The 24425-nt window shown below is 41.2% G+C and overlaps 1 protein-coding gene across 6 annotated transcripts in view; it reads right to left on the bottom strand.

The window, feature by feature from the left end:
- Positions 1 to 24425, bottom strand: part of CBLB (Cbl proto-oncogene B) — a 132246-nt gene that overhangs the window by 48593 nt on the left and 59228 nt on the right. For 5 of the 6 annotated variants that reach the window (XR_012799856.1, XM_075590093.1, XM_075590092.1 and 2 more), the window contains 7 exons: positions 17421 to 17567; positions 10758 to 10914; positions 7352 to 7473; positions 6725 to 6862; positions 3976 to 4063; positions 2935 to 3066; positions 474 to 671 (listed from right to left, as the gene is read on the bottom strand). Coding sequence is in view for 5 of the 6 variants with exons in the window: in XM_075590093.1 (XP_075446208.1) it covers positions 474 to 671; positions 2935 to 3066; positions 3976 to 4063; positions 6725 to 6862; positions 7352 to 7473; positions 10758 to 10914; positions 17421 to 17567 (982 nt within the window). In the remaining variant the exon portion in view is untranslated. Of the gene's footprint in view, positions 1 to 473; positions 672 to 2934; positions 3067 to 3975; positions 4064 to 6724; positions 6863 to 7351; positions 7474 to 10757; positions 10915 to 17163; positions 17222 to 17420; positions 17568 to 24425 lie in introns of those variants that run through there. The other variant, XM_075590096.1, reaches the window with a different exon arrangement.

Below are 24425 nucleotides of genomic sequence, written 5' to 3'. Positions count from 1 at the left end.
CCAACCACTCAAAACGGATGCGAGAGAGAGAACATGTACAGCTATACTTACAGTATGTCACAGTACAAGTCTATCTGGCACCGATTCGAGCTGCAGAAAGTGACCATGCACAACATTATATGCATGCATACTTCCAATATGATTTGCCAAAAGCATAGACATCGGACATCTAATGTTTGTAATTTGAACAGCCGTTGACCACTTAGGTGAAGCCGTGTTTCGTGTGTGTGGCACTGTTTCTTTCCAGTTTTCTTCTAATGTGGCTTTGGTAAATGGTACCACTTTCGCCCATTATCAAATCCCAGTCTGTAATAGGAGTGTAAAGTCTGTAATACATTAACACGGAGACACTAGGGATCCAGTATCAACCTCATACAAAGAAGAATAACATAAGGGCAGCATCAAGACAATTATGGAAGCGGAACAATCATGTATCAAGTTGTATTAGAACCTCCATGAACACAACGCGTTACCTTTCTTATAGACGCCAAACGGTTCATCATCAAGCATTCATCTCGATCATCATCGTCATCGAAGTCTAACATACTAATACCTAAACTATCCATAATGCAGCATCTATGTTCATCCCTTGGGTCAAAAGGATCAACTATTATGGGCTCCGTTCCCTTTATTTCACAGCGGCAGAAAGGACAGCCCTGACCATCAGACTCCTGTGTAGAATAGAGAGGGGGGAGCGGGATGAAAAACAAGAAACCTATGGGGTACACACATTTCTATTGCTGCACTACAACTTTTACATTGCAATTGTCCACTGACCAGTTAAACATTTATACACGGCTACCTTCAGTGATAACCGATTAGAAGGCTTAGAAGTAACGCAGAATGTTCTACTGAAAAAGGCTTCAATTCCATGACATAGTTGACAGGTCAACACAAAGATCCCATTGTCAAAGTAGATTTTGTTCAATAAACTTTACATTGTATAAATGCTATACTAATACTAATAACAATAACCTTTTTTGTAGAAAACCCCCCCATTAATTGACCATTTAGCTCTACGATTTACAATAGGCTTTAAAATGGTTTCCGCTTATCCGTGTTAGATGCCACACATACATACATAAGGATACAGAATACGAGTTTACTTTGACTCTGCTTTATAATGGATTTTTAAAAATATGACACACACACACACACACACACACAATTTCTGGAAGTAATGGTCTTGTTGATATTGGAGAACTAAATTACTCATCTAATGATGCTCCTATTCAAAGAGTTTAAAGAAATCTGACATTCCTTATGCACAAACTTTGCATGCTGCACTATTTCACATGTATTTAAGAAAAAGGAAAAAAAGAAAAGTATTAAAATGGGTGAGTTTCTAAGTCATTCTATTGTACATAAAGAATTTGCAGCCGCTTTTGTGATGTGCTTCCCCCACTATTTTATGGTAGCCTGCTATTTTACAAGGATGGGACAGCTGTTCCACGGAGACCGTATGAGAAGTCTCTTAAATAAAGCAAACGACTAAATCACTAATAAAAAGGTTTACTACACCCATTAATAATGAGCCACAAAAATGGAAAAGGATAGAATAGAAAGGGACTTGTAAAATCCCAGGCACCTAGCTCATTCAAACACCCAAATTTAGCCCCTGACACCTATGCGCCGTGGCGACCTGTCAGTCACCGCCGTAACCAACAGCAGCGCTCTCCAGCTTCCATGCTGCTTTATGGGTGTGTGGACACTCCACGTCCAAGATGGACAGCTCAGTAAATGGTACGCTGCCTAGTGTACTGTGCGGGGGAAGGGAGGAGGAGCAGAGAGAGGATGGCAGCAGCACGCGAGGACTGGGAGACAGTTGGAGTGCCCCATAACAACTGTGGCATTGGTTGGAGGGCAGGAAGAGTGTCAGTGCATCACAGTGCTTATGGCAGTGGGTGCGTCAGTCTGTCAGTCAGCAGTAGAATCAGTCCGCGTGTGCACCGGCCAGCCAGCTCGGGCGCCTCACCCGGCCAGCCAGCTCGGGCGCCTCACCCGGCCAGCCAGCTCGGGCGCCTCACCCGGCCAGCCAGCTCGGGCGCCTCACCCGGCCAGCCAGCTCGGGCGCCTCACCCGGCCAGCCAGCTCGGGCGCCTCACCCGCCCACGTGCACCACCCGGCCAGTCAGCGAATGCATCAATCCACGTGTTAGAGGGGAAAAAAAAAAAGGTCATGTCTGCAACTAACTGACCTCCAGACCAGCAAATGATTGAAAAACTATTTAATATTCTGCAGCCATAGATTTGCTTGTCCAACATATAATAAAGCAGATATTCTGCCAGAAATAAAGGTGATGAAAACCTTTCCTGAGGCATGACTAATAAGCTATTAACACAGAAATGTAACACTAGTCACAGACAAGCTCCATCAATGGACACAGCCAATTAAAAAAACCTTTTCATTACACACACACACACACACACACACACACACACACACACACACACACACACACACACACACACACACACACAATCTACTAATTTTGATCAAGTGCAAATAGATATTGTAGAAACCATGCATATTAAAATACATATGACAACCAATGTATTACCCTCATCCAGTTAAAGATGAATATAAAACATTAAATATTTGCACATTAAACTCCTCACAAAGTATGAATGTTTAGCTGCACTACTATTCTGTTTAGGTCTACAAAGCAAAGTAGATTAAACATCAGCATACAGTACACATTTAATATTACTCCACCCATACTTCATTATATTACAGACATTTTCACATTATGCCCATTTATCCGGGTATCGTGGCTCTGCTAAAAACTCTGCTCAGAGCTTTTCAGTTTCTAAACAATACCATCACATGAGTTGTTAGAGATCCCCCCAAATAATGTAGTATACTGTTCCTTTTAACATTAGTGCTACTAACTGGATCTACGATCTCCAAGTTCTATGTATTATATGACTGTACCTGCCAAGAGGTCAAGCAGAAAGTGCACATCAAATGTCCGCAAGGCTCAATTTTGACATCTTTGTCATTTTCTGCACATATTTTACACAGTTGGAAAGTAGAGCCCATTTCACAATATAATTCATATTGTTCCTGAAAGAAAAAGAAAAAGAAAAAACAATGTGAGCATTTATTTGACCGAACAGGACTACACAATAATACCTTTTTGTAATATGTTACCTTGTATGTGCCATGCAGGGATTAATCCAATATAATGTTTATGTAATTTATGTTGAGATTTGATTTCATATAAAATGTTCAGCACACATTTTTTGGCTTGCAGCAGGTAAAAGGTGAGAGTTATTCATGCAGTATAATAATGAGTAATTCCTCACAATAAGGAAATAATATTAAAAAGGACATAATGAACTACATATAACTACATACTGTATATACTACATCAATTTAGAGATAAGCCAACTGTGAGCAGAACTATTCTCCAGCCATGAATATAAAAGGCATGAGCACAAGGACGCTCAGCCTAAAAATCTAGCAAGACAAATACTAGTCTGGAGATAAGGCCACAGAAGGCGCCGCAACAATAAATTGGACTATTTCTTTCCCATCTTCTGTATCAATTGATGAACTATTTTTTTTGGTCACTAGTTAATTTCAGCTCCGGGGGCCCCCTGCTCCCGGAGATACAGATCTCCGAAGAGGGTGCCGGTAGCCGCTCTGCGCGGCTACCAGTGTTAATGTAATGGCAGAGTTTCAAAGCTCCCGCGCCTTGTGGGCTAATAGGAAGCAGTTACGTCAGCAGGTTCGGCTTCCTATTGGACTTTTGGAGGTCTGTATCGTGGGAAGCAGGGTGTTCCCAGAGTTTAAATTAATGGGATTCAGCTCCAGAGACCTCCTGCTTCAATCCTATGTTTAAAAAATAAAAATAAAATGTCTGGATTTAGGTTTGTGTTCAGAAAACTTTCTAAAATTCAGATTCCAAAAGGGGATCAGCTTCTCCCACAGGGACATGATGCAACAAGCTCCTTGACAGAACAAACATACCTGAGTAACTTTTATGTGATCGTGTGGCGTGGGTTCACACAATCCTGTCAAATCAGGATTATAACTTCGCCCGTCAGGGTATAGATAGCTAGAATGAAGCAAATGAATATTAGTGTCAGACACAATACCTTCTAGATGTCACAAAAATAACAGAGAAACCAACAGTACTTCAATCCTTAGGACTTACCCGGTACACCACGAGGGCTGGCACGCCAGAGATCCGAATGATGCTAGATTTCTAAGGGTAGAATGCGATTGGAACAGAAGTGGAACCCGTTCCACATTATCAGAGGCCTGACCATGAGCACGTTATCATTTGGGGTAGAGATTTCAGAAGGTCTTTTGGCCCTGAGAGGGTTCATAAGTTTGGTTCCCATAGTTTAAGGTTAGACCTTCTTGAAGAGTTGAAACCACTGTAAATGCTGTTGCAGATATACCTCAAATCTGTCATTCACTCAGAAATACTACACTGGTGCACTAAGCATTAACCTAAGTCACCTTTAAACATGTATTCCTCACGCCTATTCTAAAGGAAACCCTCTTCAACTACAACCCTCTCTCCCTTCTCCCCTTGTATACAACCGCTTGACTCGCTCACTCCTCAACTCCATGCAATCTGGTTTCCGCCCTCTACTCTCCACCAAGACTGCACTAACAAAAGTGTCCAATTACCTACTCGCAGCTAAATCTAAGGGTCACTTCGCCTTACTTATTATCCTGGATCTTTCTGCTGCCTTCAATACTGTTCATCATCCCCTTCTTCTGCACACCCTCACTCCATTGGGCTCTGTAATGCAGCCCTCTCCTGGTTCCCGTCCTACCTATCCAACCGCTATTTCAGCATTTCCTTCTCTGCGTTATCCTCTTCACTCCCTTTTCTGTTGGGGTCCCACAAGGCTCTATCTTTTTGACCCTCTGCTGTTTTCACGGTGAACAAACAATCTTGACTTTAAGTACCATCTCTATGCCGATGATACCCATACGTATTTCTCCCGACCTTTCTCCCCGCTCTTTTGTCCTGTGTCACAAACTCTCCATCCGCAATCTCCTCCTGGATGTTCCACCATTACCCAAAAGTTAACAAGTCCAAAACAGAACGAATACTCTTTCCTCTGTTCACTGCCACCCCTACACCCAGACTCTCCTTCACTGCCAATAACACCACAATCGTACACGCCAGTTGCATAGAGGTCATCTTGGACTGTGCCCTCTCCTTCATTCCTCATCACGTCCTGCTGTTTCCACTTCCAAAATAACACTAGGATACACCCTTTTCTCATTTATGATGAAATTAAAAACACCACTTCAGTCACTCATTTTGTCCTCTCAGCTCCACTTCTGCTGCCCTACTATGCAAATCCCTACACTAGGTTCACATATCCTCAAGAATCAAATTAAAAACCCTGGTTCTAAATTACAAAAGCAGTCAACAACGCTGCCCCACTTACATCTCGGCACTCATCCCCAAACGCCCCCCATGTTCTGTCCATGACATCAGTCTTTCCACCTGCCTTATTACGCCTCTCACTCCCGCCTTCAAGACTTCTCTCATGCTGCCCCTCCTCTCTGGAATTACCTACCACGTACCACCAGACTCTCCCAACATTCAGGTATTTAAAACTCCCTGCAAATGACCTTTTTCAAGAAAGCCTGTCTGGCATACTCCCAACATCCACCATCTCCCCTCCAACCCAAACTCCACGCTAAACCCCCAAACTTTAATGGGATAAGTTGTGCAGCTGGACCATACTCCGTCCCACAATGAGCAACCACTTTACCTTAAGTTTCTACATTGCCCCTTATTCCCTTCTAAATTGTAAGCTCTCAGGAGCAGGGTCCTCATTACCTTCTGTATTAGTTTGTCCTTACGTGGCATGTAACTGTTTATGTAATAGACATTGCTCTGTAAACGCATTGTACCACGCTGTGGAATATGTTGGTGCTTTGCAAATAAACTATTAAAAAAAATAAAAAATCTACTGGGACAATACTACAATACTATGTAGCATTATGTAACTCAGCGTGTTGGGCTAGAAGCCATAAATATTTCGAGAAAATTCAACTGTTAACTAATCTGCTTTGGCAATACCTTGCAGGTATTTTGTACAGAACAATTCGTTATTTAGCAACTGCAGCAGATTGAGCTGCAGTACAAGTCCACATCATAGAGCTGCCAGTTGTCAACAGTGCTACCATGCTACAATGAGACTACTATATTGAGGCGAAGGGCATTGTGTCCTAAAGAAACAATGGACCAGATTCAATAAAGCCTGTTAACATTTGCTTCTTAATTGCCAGATGTCATCGCTTCACAGGGATAACTTTCAACGTGTTCACCCAACGCAAAAATAATTATATGTACATATTTGCAAAGTGCGATAACACACGCACACACAATATGGTGTCTTGGGTTCTGTAAACAATATATATTTTAATGGTTTTGCAGTTCTCAACAGGTAGGAAACCACTGACTTCAGCAGCTTCATAAGTCACTTCGCCATAGTAAGTTACATTTAAAAAAATGGGAGATAAATATTGCAAGTGTCCCAGTGGTGATCGCTCTTTGAATACATGGGCATACTTCATTTGGCCAAAAAAAAATAAAAAAATGGTAATTTACATATAGACTTTTATAGACAATTCCCCCCTCCCCTCTTCACAGCCACTTTGCCCTGTGCTTTAAAACACTTCAAGGCATGGTTAGTAATTTTTCATAAACAAAATACGTATTGTAATTATTTGTACTTACAATCCTTCCCGACTGCCATCAATCAGAGCTTGAAACAATGGTTTATTATGAGGTATCGTCTGTAAGATGTTCCCATCACCAGTCACATACCCAATAGCCCACTGCCCAAGTCTTGTGCAACTCAATCTGAAAATGTAACTGGGAAAAAAAAAAATAAAAAAAAAATCAGAGTTTAAATGTCAGACTAAAATATCAAAGTGCTGGAAAAGTCTGCAAAACAATACAACGTTGTCTAAGAGTTTCCCCTCACAGGCTTCCAATAGCCATCCTCCCACCAGCTTGAAGGGATACATGGGGGTGGGGATTTCCACCTTCAGGATAGTCATAGAAAACACCTTGTGGCAAAGGGCAAAATAAGAGAAGACTAGGAATACATATTATAACTAGTTATTAAAACAAAAATGCTAGTTTAAATAAATACAATAAATCTATTAAAATTGACAAAAAATACCCTGGGAACAGAAAGTTACGTCCCAACACTTATGTCTACAATACGTTATGAATGTAGTAAATAAATTGATAGAGTAGAGCGAACCATCCAACTTTCTTTAGGTCAGGTGCACGCACCAACATTTGTTTTAGAAGATGTGCAATCTAGATGTATATTGTCAATATATCACATCTTACCTCCCAGATTTGGTGCTGTATTTCTGTAAACGTGCTTTGACTTCATCATATGTTAGGAATGCCATATACCCAGGATGCGTCACTGCCAAGAAGTTCCAATTTCTCAATATGGAGCTCCATGGCTATGGAACAAATAGGAGTCAATATATAAACTAACACCAGCACAAACGGCTCTAAATGCGATTGTCATTCGAATTGAAAGTGATAAAGTGGAGCATGGTGGTATAAGCCTTGTTATGGCAGAAGGGCTGACAGGTACATACTTTTACTGTATATCTGATGCTCTGTGGATTTGAAAAGAGACTATCAAATTAGACTAATTAAATTTCGATTAAAAAAAATGCAATCCCACTGCCAGCTAAAAACATTTTGTAAACAATGTAGCAGTTTAAGGAAGCCAATTGTTTAATTGATGAAAATAACGATACCAAAAGAAAACACTTATTTCTCCAACAAAAAAGCCAATTGTACTTCAATTTACAGAGGCCAATAAAGAGACGGATAGATGGGGGAAGGAGGAGGGCAGAGAGGGGGGTGGGGGGGGGGTTCTGGCTGTGCAAACACTTGTTAAAGGAAAATGTTCTAGAAAGTGCAAAACAAAATCCCCTAGGTGGGAAGCAGGAGGTCTCCAGAGTTGCAACTACAGGGACCCTCTGCTTCCCAAGATACTGGTCTCCATAGGTGACACCGGTATCTCCTGCATGTTTATAAGTCCTGCATCAGTCAGGTCAATTGGAAGCGTGACTGAGGACATTGCGGCTTCCTATTGGGCCTGCCGCTGGAGACTTGAGCCGCCATATTGCCTGCCCAGCCGGCGCTTCTACCAGCATGATGTACGGATGCAAGTATCTTGGGAAGAATGTAATTAACCGAGCTGTGATTAACAGGGTTCAGCGCCGGAGCATCCCTGCCTCCACTGAAGACCAAAAATTTGAGGCTGATATGCATCTTTATAGTGACATCACACAAAAGGGAATACTCAGAGAACACCAATCCCTGACGAATCCTAGCTCACAGTGTCTACAGAAGTATTTTAAAATATTCGTATTTTATTTAAAAGTTACAGATGTAACCAGTCAAACCATTCAAGAGCCCCAAGGTGAAACTGTGTCAAACCGAGGTACTGAGGGAGGTGGCTGCCGTGACAGCGATGCAATTCATTCTTTTCAATGGGACCACCCGCCACATTAATGTTTCCGGGCCACTATCAGCGCGGCCATGGAACCACGTGCGCTCGCAGTCACACAAAAGGGAAGTCTTGTTGCATCACTATTAAGGGTCAGATTTTGAGCAAGGCATACATTTACCCCTTGAACATGTCACTGCCATGTGAACCAGGGTGTTTGATGGCCAGTATATAGTTTATTGATTATTATATTATATTATGTATGCTACTGTTAAATTCATTGAATACTTTTAAGGGCCATATATAATTTTACTAGTATTTATTTTCAACATTGAAGTGATCGCACTGTGAATATTTGTCAACACCAGTCTTATATTATGTTGACTTATAATAAAGAAAAAAAAAGCACGTATACTTTAGTCCTAGGATGACTTGTCCCCTTTAAGAGATCTATCCACATCCTTTCCATGCTTTGCAGCTTGCAGTCCAAGGTCCACATACACACAGTTTTATAAGCTGCTACAACATGTTACACACTGTACTCAGGGGACCTGTTTACTGTTGACAGCTGACTAAGGGATAAGGAGTCTTCAGGGAAGCTTCTAATTTGCTGAAGTTCCAATCGCTAGGTGCCCTGGGAAACACAAAGATTAAGCCAGCGTATTTTAAGGTTTCTTTTACAAGGAACACTTAATGGTTGGATCAATGGCAGATGTGACAACGTCAACTAAGAGACCAGTATTTTGAATGCCCAACTCCTATTCCAGGTACTGTAGCAACCATTGCTCAAAAGTTGCACTTCCTGTACCGCACAAAATGTCATTGATTACACTGCAGCTTATTCTAAACTGGGTTTAAAAGGCGCGATCCAAACAATATCCTACGTGTGCTTTTTAAAATTAAAATCAGTTCTGTATTAGATAATACAACCTTCTTTATTTTAAAATTTCAAAGCTCAATACCATTTTTAATGAATTTTAATGTAACGAGCATGCTTGATTTCTATTATGGTCACAATTGCACATCTCCTGAACCTAAATGATTGCTTCTCTGACAAACTGCCCTAGATCACAAAGATGCATAACAAAAAAATCCAAATACAATAAGAATACTAATAGGCGACAAAGGAAAACAAGGATTTACTTCACGTCTACATTTTCTAATCCCCGGTGGCCTGGCGTGTATTTTTTCTTCCCCCCATTCAAGAGCATCTCACATCTGCTTCTATCCGTAAATCAGAACTGCAACCTTAGTGCGGAGCCGACTAAACACCCTTTCCATGTTCATTATTGTTGCAACTACTGTTCGAAACTCACAGGAATAATTTCAAATCACTAAAACAAAAAATACTGCCACCAACACAAATAGATGCTGACAATCTACCTACAGTGTTAATAAAATGCCATGCAAACCAACTATACAGGAAGGAAATAGGAAACACTCAAAGCTTTTGAGTATGCTATTTTTAGATAAGGAAAACCACAACCTCATTGGGACATTACTGGGGCTTTGTTTTAAGAAAACAAATGTAATAGATACATCAAAGGGAAAACATTTTTCCGAGATAAAGGATATAATGGAAACCAAAATAGCTCTTCCACTGGGGGTTTCCTTAGGTTTTACTCAACCTGCTTGGCTACTGAGATCATTTGTGTTACAAACTTTACTTAAAATGTCATTTATTTAAAAACAATTTCTAGACTGGTGAAACTGGGTATTTAAAGAGAACTTGAAGGGAAAAAAAAAATCGATATACAAGTACAGTACTATAAGCTATATTAGAATATATAGCATCAACATAATATATAGTGTGTGCATGATGAAATATAGGGGAGTGTTTCTTAAATGCTGTATGTTTAAATGACTGCAGACAATACCAGTTTGGAATTGCGCTCCATTGTTTTGTACAATAGACAACTTGTTTTTCATTTCAAATCCATCCATGAACACAAAAATATATATCTTCAAAACTACATCAATACCTATAACCAAGATTGATACATTACAGTATCTATTTCCAAAATGGAAAACTAATCTGTACAAATAAAATACCCAATTATTTTTGTGAACCAAGTCAGTTTTGGAAACTAGAGCTAAAGACTCAGGAAACATGCCAAACAGTTTTGTGATAAAATGTGAACTTATTGGGAAAGAATGACTTTTAGATGAAATGTGCTGATGGGTTCAAAAGAAATGTCATCATGCAAATGATAGGGACATCAAGATTTAAAATAAAATAAAAAATAAATAAAAAAACAACAAAAAATAAAACACACTTACCTGAAACAGTCTGGAAAAGATATCAAACTCAAAAACCGAAATATAATCGTTGCAAGTCAAATCGATTGTGGATTTTAGAGCCATTGCTTCCAAACCAGAACTGATTGGCTGAACTTCATGAAGGCACTGTCTAAATACTTTCCATGGAACTATGGATCTGGGGAAGAGACAGAAACCAATCGTATACGAGTCCTGAACAATGGGTTGTGCAAAATCTTTTAAAAATGTTGGGGTCATTTGCAAAATTAAAGTTGATTACACCATTATAAAATTGGTGAAGCATGATTTACTATAGGGTTACAATTATAAACCTAGAGAAAGGGGGGGAGGGGGAGAGAATTCAAATAAAGGACGTTACATATAATATGTAAAACTCAAACAGATGTAAATATATTTAATTTCAAATATGTATCTGCATTTTCCTATTTTCTTCCAAATGCATGCAACGTGAACGTTTGTTTCACAAAATGAAAAAGAAAACAATTAAACCAAAACTAAAGTCTGGCGATATTTAAAGCTATGTTCATACAGTTGTACACTTTAACGGCTTCTTTACGATTTTAATGTTTGCTTGCAAACCCAGTATAACCAACCCTCACATTGATGAGTACCCAAATATCAAAACAGCTGCCTGTGAGTAGGGTTACTGGCTATGCACTTTAACCCAGGCTGTGCTGAAAAGCTGTGTAATACAGTAGGGATAAAACTAATAGCGGTGCATGTTAAAATGGATACGAAGCAAAAAAAAAGTGACAGTGCCATTTGCATGTCATTACCCAGAATCCCTGACTGCAGTGGAAGCATTGTATGCTAAGATATAGAGCAAGGCAGGTTTGAGGACCTGTCCGACATTTGAATGTGCTCATACAGTAAGAGTTATTTTTATTTGCTGTTCAATGTTAGTTTCCTAATTTAAGAAAAAAAGCTTAGCTTTGGGGGAAAAAAGAAAAAAAAAACACAAAACAAACCAAATATAAAATATTGTATTTTCTATGATTTTTGTTACTGTGCTTTTTGAAATAAAGCATGTCTCAAAATAAACATGTTAAATTATAGATGTGTATTCTTTAAATATACATACATATATAGCATATAGTAAGAGTCATGCCAAAAAGATAGAACGTGGAGATTAAAACTATCTACTGTAGGGATGCTATTTAGACAAATGAGAGCACTTCCGTTTACACTTTTCCCACTGTAAATCTGGAACGCTTTAGCAGCAAGCTGGCAACCCTGATCACAGACCTGCGAGGCAACCGCAACATCTGTATTTGTATCAGTTCTGAACATAAATATATCCTTTTATTAATGCACTTAGCTGCAATGTGCACAGAGGTTGGGGTTTTCAAGTGATTTTATAAAATAAAATCTTTTACATATAAAAAAGGTGCTACATGACACAAAAAATATAAATAATGTTGCACACCAACACAATAAGGGATGAAAGATACTTCTACCAGTGCTCCTCATACAAAGAAAGACCCGTCACTCTCCACCATGTCAGAAACCAAGACAGAAACAAGTGCACTGCAGACTTCCATCAAAAAAAGATTTATTCTAACCACTAACAGAACCGTTGTTTCGGCTGTGGTTGCAGTCTTTATATCCTTGATAAAGACTGCAACCACAGCAGAAACGTTGGGCCCGCTGGTGACTAGAACAAAACGCTTTTTTTTTTATAACTTTAATTTTTATTTGGTTTTACAGATCGTACATTGCATCACAACCCAATGTCAAGTACCAATGAACAACAAATTGGACAGAACGCCCCAGTGAACGCGGGCGGGTACAAAAACACTTGGCTGACAACACTGACTTACAACACAAGACAGACAAAACTCACTAAACACGGGCGGAACACATGAGGTAGACCGGACCGGGTAGGTGGGGGGGAGGAGAGGGCGCAGGTCACTTCTTCAACGAATGGAGCTTCTCCTTGATATGGGTGCCGCACTTTCGGATCTTGGCTATCTTGCTGTACCTGCTCGGCCGGATGGTTTTACCTACTCTACCTGTATCTATGTCCTCGTCTAATCTGCTTTGATGATGGAGAACGTATCAGAATCTATTACTGCAAGATTGTGCTGGCTTCTATCCCCGGGATGTCTGTTTGGGCTAGCCATGGAACAAAACACTTTTTGAAGTAAATCCACAGTGCCCTTGTTCCTTTTTCTATTTCGGACATTCAAAATGTGCACATTTCCAGTATATCATGTCATCCAAGACGGAGAGAAAAGATCGCAGTCTAAAGAGCGCTCAAACCCTCCGTTCCAGTGATGTGAGAAGTAGAACTGTAGTGATAATAAAATAAGTTTATCCAATGCAGTCTCAAGAAATCACTAGTTCAGACAGTCAAAGTGTGAGCAGTGATACTGTGAGATGCGGGATACACCAATGTATAGGAGAAAGCTACTTAAGTAGTTAATTAGTATTCCCTGGTGTTCCCAAGCCCGGCTCAACACAATACAGCTTGTTTAGATGCGCGAAATCCGCAACCAACTATTCAGTGTAATATGTAGATGAAACTTGTAACTGTATTTCTGATACCTTACTCCATATGTATGCTGGGCTCAGTGTTAACGTCGTGGTTTCAGCAAGCGGAGTACACAGAGTTTCTGAATCAGGACTGATTCAGAAACTCTCAGTCTGAGCGTTCTGGTAACATCACTGATACAAATACTCATGAACCGACACTGTACCAAGCTTACTGGAACCAGGACATTAACACGATGTGAAGTGCTCAGCACGGCATTCATATGTAGCAACGTATCAGAAATATAGTTATCACCACCTATTACACGGAATAGTTGGTTGCGGATTTCACGCATCAAAATAATCTGTCTTGTGTTAACCCTGTCTTGGGAACACCAGGGAATCTAATTAACTACTTACAGTAAATAGCTGGAGGGGGTTAAATAGAATCTCATTAATATTTTATATGTATTTTCCATCAAGTAGAATGAGCTTTTCTCGCCTTGTGCCCAAATCTGTGAAAACTCCTTGACAGCTAATTCAATCCCCAGACACCTTTTCCAATTAATTGCATAACTTGGTTTAGCAGAGCCATGAGTCATAAATAAGATTTTATAGATTGAAGAGACTCCATGTCCACTTTTGGTCCAATTCAGAAAAAGTGTTTCCTCCCAGATTCCTCCTTTGAAGCACATTTGCTTGTATAAAAAGGTCTCAGTTGTAAATATTGCCAATGCTCGCATTTATCGATCTTAAATGTGTTCTGTAAGGTTTCAAATGAAAGGATTGAGCCCCAGCGATAAAGTTTATCACACTGTACTGTAGATATTATTAGCTTCCCAGAGCCAGAGGGAATGGGTTATTATCTAAACCCAGAGGGAATAATGGATTGTTAAAAATAGAGCAGAGAAGTGAAGGCTATGAGGAGTCTTCCAGTTACAGATATGCTGTTCCAAATCAGTAAATATTAATTGTTAAAGGGTATATACAGTATTGGTAGAGCGACTTCAATAAGCTCCATTTGGTCCCAAAATGTGCACCCGCCTGCCACTCTCACATCGCATTTAAGCAACTTGCTATATAATATTCAGAACTGGATGGCAACCCAAGCCACCTGCATGATCTCTGTGTCAAAGTGTTGAGGCCTTTGTTTTTGGGGTCCTGATTTCCTATGTGGTTTAACATTTTTGGTAGTTTTCTTTAAAAAAAAAAAAAAATGTTTGTGTTCAATAAATTGGCAAATTTTGAAAAATATATAGAATCCTTTATTAATATTAATGTTTTACGGAGTTAATTCTGCCAATCCAGGAAATCGCATGTTTTTCCCATTTTTCAAAATCCTTCTGTATGGGGCAAAAGAGGGGGATAGTTTGCTGGAAACACATTTTCTATTTGAGGTGCAATATGCATCACAAGATATGCAATGAGAGAGCAGGCCCATCTGAAGAGGACGCGTGATTGAAATGAGTTATAGTTGGATTATCTTTAATGCTAGCAGCAAATGGTTCCATTATTAATGCAAAAATCAGGAATAAGAGGGGACAGCCTTGTGTGCCACTGGATGTAGCAAAAGATTCTGACAGCACACCATTTATTCTAACACTTGTGGAACGGTTAGTGTAGAGTACCATTCCATGTTTTACAAAATTGGGACCTAAACTGGTATTGACTAACACTGTGCATAAACTTCCAATTAACACTATCAAATGCTTTTTCAGCATCTAGATAAAGCACAGCAGGAATTTCACTTTTATTACATTTGTGGATTAAATTAATTAAAGCGTGTTATCGCAGGGTTGTCATCCCAGAATGATAATGTTGTAAAAGGAGGGAAGCAGATTAGTTTGTTTGCCAGAATGGTCGGTAAGATGAGCTCTCGTCTGATGGTCAACATTCTGACGTACCTAACCTTTCCCTCCCCGATATGGAGAAACTTGAATCGCCTGTTACAGACCAAGAAATGGTCACAACCATTAAACAACTAAAATCTAAAAGGTCCTAACACCTTTATTATACAAAATTAGAGGTTCACTTTTTTTTTAATGCGGTTGACCACCATTTTGTAGAGGTGGTTTAACTACTAGTACCCATCTGCATGTAGAGCATCACAGGTGAAATACTAAAACAGGAACACTTCATTTATTATAAACTTTAAGCAACAGACAGATACCAGGTCTGCAGAGGAAACCAGTAACAAGAGATAGCAACAAAATAACAGGTATGAAAGTAGTCAGGCAGGGTGGGGGGTGGACAGATAGAAATGCTAGAGAAAATGTTGAGGGTATAGATTAAAAAGAAACCTTTAAAAAAAAAAATATTAAAAAAATAAAAATATATCATAGTACAGTTTTTTTTTGTTAAGGAACGCTATAATTATATTGTAAAATTCTGTGGAACTCCAACCCTCTCTAATAGTGAGTCTGAGATCAGATACATTGTAAGGAACCCCAAATCTCTCTAATAGCGCGTCTGAGATCAGATGAATTGTAAATTCTTCTGTATTTGGTACCATTTTGTGCACGCTATCCCCAAAGACTCTCCCCAAAAGGTGTTGTAAGGGCCCTCCGCTGCTCCTATTCTCCCGCGATCAACGGGGTCACTTAGAAACATAAAAACACAAAAAAAGGTGCATGAGGGAATACAAAAGGAAAAAAGCAAATTTAGTGATAATGCAAAATAATTTAATAATGACACAAAAACATATGACACATAAAAATAGAGAAAGCGGAAGGATCACAAGATCAGTAATTCCTCTTCTCAAAAGCACCCATCAACACGGGGGAAAACCCCATACAGACACACCAAAAACGACCTCCTCACTATCGGTCACTCCAAAAGAAAAAGGAAGGCAGACATGGACAAGACAAAAGCTGCTCAATAGCACAGATGATATGGCTAAACAATACCACACGGCCGTAGCCGCATAGGATGGAAAAAGCAAGCTTATCTTAGGAGGTATATAACTGAGTCCTCGTGGAGTTGGGAACAGCAACTTCCGGGTATCGTCGTCACGATCCTGCGTTGCTGCGTGATGACCACAACGTGTTTCGCGCCCAAATGGCGTTTCTTCAGGGGGTGAGGGGGACACGTTGAGGTCATCACGCAGCGACGCAGGATCATGACGACGATACCCAGAAGTTGCTGTTCCCAACTCCACAAGGACTCAGTTATATACCTCCTAAGATAAGCTTGCTTTTTCCATCCTATCGGCTACGGCCGTATGTTATTGTTTAGCCATATCATCTGTGCTATTGAGCAGCTTTTGTCTTGTCCATGTCTGCCTTCCTTTTTCTTTTGGATTGACAGGCAGTGGGGAGGTCTTTTTTGGTGTATCTGTATGGGGTTTTCCCCCCGTGTTGATGGGTGCTTTGAGAAGAGGAGTTACTGATCTGTGATCCTTCCACTTTCTCTATTTTTATGTGTCATGTTTTTGTGTCATTATTAAATTATTTAGCATTATCAGTCATTTTGCTTTTTTCTTTTGTATTCCCTCATGCGCCCTTTTTTGTGTTTAACCATTTTCAAATGACCTGAACATTGCAGGGAACCCTTTAGGTATGCCTGGGGAACCCCTGTTGAAAAACACTGCTCTAGGAGAAGAAATGAATGTCTGTTGTCCCTTTAACTTCATTGTGCAAGTACCTTTTGCTGCTGTTAAGAGCTAATTGATGCGTTAATATCTGACGCACATTCATAACCACAAATTAAACTTGTTTACCTATTAGAAACGGTATTTTAAACAGAATTTCCTATTCGTGTTCTTGGAAGGCCAAGAACACACAACTGCTGCGTTAGCTTCAACGTCTACTAACTAATGAGATAACTGCTCCCTGTGTGAAAAACAACAGGAAACCACAGTATATTTTACAGAACCACAACAAATACTTTTTAGAAGTCACTGACGTCAGACTGTGGTGGTGAACACATTCTCTACCTTTTATTCCACCGGTTTATTCTAAGTGTACTTCTTAAAAATCAGCTCTTACGAAGGCCTACAAGATGGGGAGATAACAGAGAAACAAAACTATTGTGGAAGAATGACTGAGATGGAAACCCTGTGAACCAAAATGTTTACACACAAAGTTAAAAAGTACATACACATGTCAACGCTTTGAAACAGTCTAAGGTGTGCAGAATGCGTTTGGGATAATTACGCTGTAATTGTTTTACATGAACATTTAGAATACTTACTTCTCGTCAAAAAACTTCCGCCAGAACTCTGCAGCATCTGCTTTTGTGATACGGAAATTATCACCTTGAAATTGACCGTTGGGAAAGATTGCCTTAATTTCTGCCAACATATGGCTAAATATTAAGGACAACTTTGTAAGATTGCGCCTGCAAGAAACAAAAATTAGAATTAAAAATAAATTTGCAGTAGGAGTCCTTGTATCCAAAGTAGAATAATGTGCCCTGAATTGATGGCATAAAAATAACATTTTTCAGATCTAGCTTAATTATTAGTGTTTATCTAGATTGCTTAAAATTATTTTTGTATACAGTACGTCGTTTGGTTTGGATGGTGAGAGAAGTAGTGCAAGAGAAGCTTATTGGTTGTGTGCATTAAAATTCAGCACAGCCATATCTAAGCTCACTACAGTAATTAAGTTACCACTTCCTTACGGTGACCACTTCTGAAATGGCACGTGTGTCTGGTTTCATTGCTCTCACTTACTCGACATCCTTCAAATCATTATTATTTGGAATCCTAATTGTTGTACACTCGTTTCACAAGTCCTTCTTGTCCCATGTTAAACTTAGATCATTTGCTAAATATACAAAACAAAGTACTGTAGGAATGCACATCTGAAAGCAGCAATGCCCCCCAGAAGCCAATGAGTAACTTGCATTTTCGCAAATAGTACTCCAAGCCGATATATAGATATATATATTTTTTTTTTTAAATCTCAAGGGTGTGGTTAACATCATAACATTTAGCCTGCACTTTGCTCTGGGGAGGATCCATTTAACAGACATATTTCAAACATCTGAACAAAGCATCAGATTAAAATAAATAAAGAGTGGAAAGGGCACTTCTATTAAAAAAAAACAAAAAAAACAATGCAAACAAACCGAGATCGGCGTGAGATTGCTGCTTTAACAGCAAGATAATTCTAATGCTTTAGCCATGAAAAGAATCAAAGCAAACAGACATTCTGACTGAATTATCGTCATGCACACTGCAGATCGTTTTTTCTGGGGCTTGAAAGACTTGAGAAATATTTATTGATATCCTGCTTTAATTATCTGGTACAGCTACTATAAAATATGGTAGGAGCTATTTTACAATCTCACCGAATGTATATTTTGGGCACAATGATTTCAAATTACTAGCAATACAAACTGGAAATTGCTGCTGTTGTAAAGCTTTGGTTCCTATAAGGCCTCGGCCAGGCTCCCCGCTGGCGTGCTGAGGCTCAGGGAAAGCAGGTGCTTTCCCTGGCCTTGCGGATGCTTGCCCTGCGCGCCGTCAGGGGACGGGCTGGGGGCTGGCCAGTGGCGTCACAGAGCTGGTTCGCCCTCATTGGGCGAACCGCTCACGTGACCGGCCTGTCGCACCGGCAAGCGGGGGAATTTTAAAATTCCCCTAAGACCTACGCTTCCGTGCGCTTGCGGAAGCGTAGGCGAGCCCCTACTAAAGCCGCTCTAATTGCGGCTGTAGGGGCTCAGTGCTGAGCGGGAGCGCGCCCCAGCCAGCAAGCAGTAAGCTTGGCCGAGGCCTAAGAATGATGCCATGTTGTCATCTGAATATTTATTTTTTTATAGAAACCATCAGTATCTGCCGATATGCCAATGTTTAAAAGGAATGCTTTTCCAAACCACACATTACTTGAAAATACATATATCATATATGACTTTGTTGCCAGGCAGAAACTAGGCTTGCTGGATGTGATGGTAATGGATATACATGTACACTGTAATGACAATGTACACAAGATATGATGACGCCCGATGTGGAACTATTAAAAATAATTTATTTTGGGCACTGATGTATGGTGTTGCATAGTTTAAGAACCCATTTGCTAGCCAACATATAATTATCTAAATTCTAAAGTGAGCATATTCCAATGTAAAAATAATTTATTGCAATGTTATGTACTATTATAAACTAAACTGTTAGAAATTTTGGTAATTATTGAAATCACTGCTCTCTGATTGGTTAAAACTCCAGTAATTATTCATTCAGTAATAACACAGAATTTTTTTTACCACGTTGCCAGATTTTTATTTCCAACCAATCAGCTTTCCCTTGTTAGAGCAGCTTTCAGACAGGGGAGGTGATTGGACAGGAGACAGCAGCCAGAGAGTGACTCTGCTCCCTCTCTGCAGTGAGTGAGAGGGTGTGTGAGTGTATATGAGTGTATATGAGTGTATATGAGTGTATATGAGTGTGCATAGGCGCGCGCGTGTAGTATGTGCGTGCATAGGCGCGCGTGTAGTATGTGTGCGTGCATAGGCGCGCGTCTATATGCGTGCGTGTATGCGTATGAGTGTATATGTGCGTGCGTAGTATATAGGTGTGCGCGCGCTTTAGTGTATTTATTATTTTTTTAATTCAAACAAAATTGTCATCTATTTAAACTATACAAAAAGTGTATTATTTATGAAACAAAAGCCTACATTTAGCCTATAATTGCAATAGTAAATGGAACCAAACAATTTCAACACTAAACCAAGGCAATGAGACTTTCTAGAACAGGGGTGTGCAAACTTTGTGCGTTACGCTCCCTTTGCCTGCCAGCCCGTGCTTGCACCCCCCTTACCTAAAATCCAGCGTCAAATGACGCGAGGGGTCTCGTGATGTCACTTTCACGTGACCCACAGCATCACTTGACGCATATTCCCATGGTGACACATCACGTTACATCACTCAATCCCTCGGCACTTCATTTAAAAGCCGTGGGGAAGAGCGCGGGGCCTCTGCACCCGTCGCACCCCCACTTTGCGCACCCTGTTCTAGAAGACTTTATTGAACAATATTTGTATTATGCGTGTAGCCCCCTGTAAACAGCACAGGCTATACCTATCTCCCTTCTACTGTGGTAAGTCCTGTAAAGATCAGGCACCAGTAATAATCCTGGGTTTTCCCCCTTCATAGCCCTGCCCTGAGTGGTGGACTCTGCTGCAGGCGTGAGCAAGAGGGGAGGTCCTGTTGATGTCACGAGAGGTGGGGCTTGCTCTATATTTAGCAGCCAACTCCGGCGAGTAGAGGGAGTGTTATACAGAGAGTGTGTTAGAACGAGAGTCTAGAGTTGCTGGGGAGTTATGCTCGAAGTTATGCGAGAGTCTGCAGGGCAAGTAGTTATGCCGTGAATCGGAGAATCCTGCGGATCGGTCCGAGGAGTTGGAGGAGACCGCGGTCTTCCCTGCGCAGAGTGCAGGAGCAGAGAGAGGAGTGGAGAGAATCAGCTTCCCTGAGTAGAGCTGATAGAGCTATAGATCTGGTGGACCAATGCCCTCACCCCACCGCCTGGGGTGATGGGGAGAATCTAAGCCCCAACGCGAGGATAACCTCGGGGGTGGGCCACGGGGTATTGAAGCCCTAGCACAGACCATCCTGTCGGAGGAGAGACTTGGAGGGAAGGAGAGGAGGAATTATCTGTGTGGGAGGAGAGCGGAGTAATAAGTACAGCTTGGCTGTTGTTGTTGCGGCTACTGGAAGCCACTATCGTTGGGAGTTGCTGATCTGCCAATAAAAGAGACTATCCTTTGTTACCCAAAGACTGTGTGTGAATTGGAAGCTATTACCCTGGGACCCAAGGGGTTCTTCTATACAGGTCCTGTCCCATATTCCTGGGAGTATAGAAGATGGAGGCGCAGCACCACTAAGAGATAATGGAGGCTACCATCCCAGAAGTCCGGTCCTGGCTCCCCAATACCATCGCGGGAAGCTCAGGCCCTCCTGTTCCTCACAGGTATGCACCACACCGCATGTAATCTGCCCTCATGCACCCTAGACACCACCGTAGAGTCTGGGGGAAGGGGGGAAGCAGGGTTACATGCGCAATACAACGTATCCACACATTTTAATACAAGACAAATATCACTCATTCCCCAATTATTGAAAGGCCAGTATCTAAGCGAAAAGGAAGAGAGATTAAGGTACATATTTATTAAGTCCATATACAGTACAACGTGGTTCTTCCTTCGGGAACCAGATTACACTTTACAGGCTATTGAAGTGAATGGGTGAAAAGGGGTCTTACAGCACTTGTTTGATTCAATATTATGAAACCTATGTGAACATTGAATTATATCATTTTACTTTTCAGAATACATTTCTAGTACCTGTATTAGCTTTGGGGAAGAGCAGTTTAGTGGCAAGCTGTGATATATTTTAGGAGCCCAATATTAGAGTCCTCAGATGAAATTATAGTGTACGGAGCGTCTGAATGCTGGCAGTTCTCTTAAGGAAGTAACCTGTGAGGTTTCTAAAGCTATACAATATCTAAGAATGCACATGCAGGTCTGGGATTGTCAATTTGAAGGAGGACTACACATTTCATGTACTGTAGACATAAGGGAGAAAGGGAGAAAAGAAAAAAACCTCAAACAGTCTAGGCGTGAAGCTCCTTCTATGCTTGGATGTAAAAACGAGAATATTTTAGTATACACCTTTCAATTAAAAATGCAATTACCTTTAAAAAGCAACTTCCAGGAAAAGAAATCAACAGGACTTTATTATTGAAAAGTTTTCCACAGCGTTCCTCTGAATGCAACGGTTATACTCCTCCAAGAAACCAGCAGGCACAAACAATAGAACATCTTAATGTTTCTAAAAGCCACTTGTTATCAGGCTGTGACACTTAAATGTAGTAGGCAATTGAAGCTCAAAGTCGGTAGTATAGAAAAGGTGTTCTATATGCTCTAGACCATATGAATGCGTAATGCTAATTCTTCCTTTCTATATGCTCTACCCTGATCGGAATAAACATGTTCACTAAACGTGTAGTGAAGATGAAAAAAGGGATGCGCTGAAGCTGCTAATCACAGTCCAATTGTTTTCGCCCGATAACAGTCCGAATGGCCACTTTGAACTAAATTGAATTACCGCCAAAATAAGCGAAGGGCAAATATAAAACCCGTAGCCAACAAGACACTGAACCAACTTGAAAAGTGCTGCGAAACTCACCGTTAAAATGTTTCCAAAACTGATGAGTGCTGTAGGATTCTCACAGACTCCTATAAAATGAGATTGCACCTTCACATACACAAGACCAACACAGGTACATATCACCTCTGAAATTGTCAATGGCAAGTCTTTTATACAAAGCCCGACTTTAAAACGGATTTTAAATCCAAATTGTTCATTCAAGTTATCTGCTCTATAATGTCACGCATGGGGGGGGGGGGGGGGAATCCTTGAATCTGATTAGAAAATCCCATTTGCTGGCAGTGGAGCCAGTCACGTTGAAATAAGCACCTGAGGCAGAGAGCAATAGATGTCCTTGAAAGTCAGCAACGGAGGAAAGTTAACAGAGCAAACTACATAGGGCAGAAATTAAATCCGGAAATGCATAGCAGTTCATTACCAAGCAACTTCTGTATACGGCATGGCCAGGAGCTCTTCGGCAGAATGGCTTGTATCTCGGTTTTCTGCATATTATTCATAGTTGCGTTTTGCATATGTATTCTATGTGGTTATAACCATAATTATTAACTTTGCTCTGCTTTGTGCGCACCCAAGTATTGAGTACTTGTAACGGGATAGATATTTGGATCTTACTATTTACAACAGGTTGAGAACTGTTACTTAAGTATATGCATACAACCGATTCCAGAATAAGTGTGTGTAATTGTTCACCATATGTCCGGAATGATTAGAATATCTGGGTATTATACCGAATCGTTCTGTAAACACTTACACTAATCGTTATATGGCATACAGCGACACTGTATAAAGTTATACAGGATAATTCGGGCTCCTACAAAGATAATGCTGCAATCATAAGCACTATCGTCTAGCAGTGATCTCTCTTGAAGTGGATTACATTTTACATGTAACCTGGGTCCTCCTGGTCCCCCCGTAAGCCTCTTTCCCTGCTGCGGTGGCGGGTGCCGGAAGCGTTGCGGGGGCCGGTGCAGGGTGAGCGCACCTCTGGTGACTGTAGACTGTTGTTGCCGGGCGAGCGGGTCGCCGGAGACTCACAGCAAGCGCTTCTGCAGGGTGCCGCCATGACGGGAAGGCTAGCGTATGCCTAGCAGGGCACCCGGCAGCAATAGAAGGATTGTGCATGCGCAGTCAGGAGATAGCGGCGGCCATTACTCCTTAAGGGCTCTGTGGGGACTGCAAGCCCCATAATGCACAGGAGCTGCAGCACCACATGGGGGAATCCAGCCAATAGGGCTGCAGGATTAACGGAGCAGGAGAAAGGATACATTTGGCGCACCAGGGACCACGCCAGTCGGAGCTGGGACAAGTAAGGGGTAGGTTGCATGTGTAGGTGTCTGTGGCACCTGCACTAGGCCAGATACCCCGTTAGGCCCCAGCTAGGACCCGACCCCTGTGCAGCTTGTGGTTGCTGCAGGGCCAGGCCCTTAGATAGGGACACTGCCCGTGTAGTACCAGAGTGAGGGACACAGTAAGGACGTGGCTGTATCCTGGTCTCAGGTGATCTAGGACCAGACACCTGCAACCAAACGACTATGCGTATGGTGGTACCATCCACGAGGGGCATACCCACCGTAGAGGCGTCGCGGTCCATCAACAGATCCGTGGATCCCATCAGTATCATCAACGTGCCTGGGTGTGGGAGCACCCGGCAGGTATCCAACTTACCAGTGCACCAACAACACTTTAGTGGGGCAGTGCTGTCTCACATATGGGTGGGTTGAATCTTTGGGGGACACTGGGACAGTACGGTGCAAGGAGCACCTCAGTATATTGGGGTAAACCCAACAAGGGTATGGACACTGATGGGGAGGCACGGTGAGGGGTTCCGGCTCTCAAGGCCAGTGTTATCATTGTGGCACTATTCTATGTGGTTTCTGATCAGGCTTATGTCCTTAGTAAACATGTTCTTATTATACCATTGTGTATTGTTTATATGTGTCCTGTAACGGGGTCATTCTACACTATAGAATCCCATACATGTGGAGGCGCTACCGAGCATCACTCAGGTGCACCCCAGGTTCCCAGTAGCAGAGGCTCAGATCCCCTGGGCACCATCAGGTATTGCACCACCTTCACACACC

Source organism: Ascaphus truei, chromosome 3 (assembly GCF_040206685.1).
Source record: "Ascaphus truei isolate aAscTru1 chromosome 3, aAscTru1.hap1, whole genome shotgun sequence".
Lineage (NCBI taxonomy): Eukaryota > Metazoa > Chordata > Amphibia > Anura > Ascaphidae > Ascaphus > Ascaphus truei.
The sequence above is the reverse complement of the archived record's forward strand: the minus strand, read 5'-3'. Positions and strand labels throughout refer to the sequence as shown.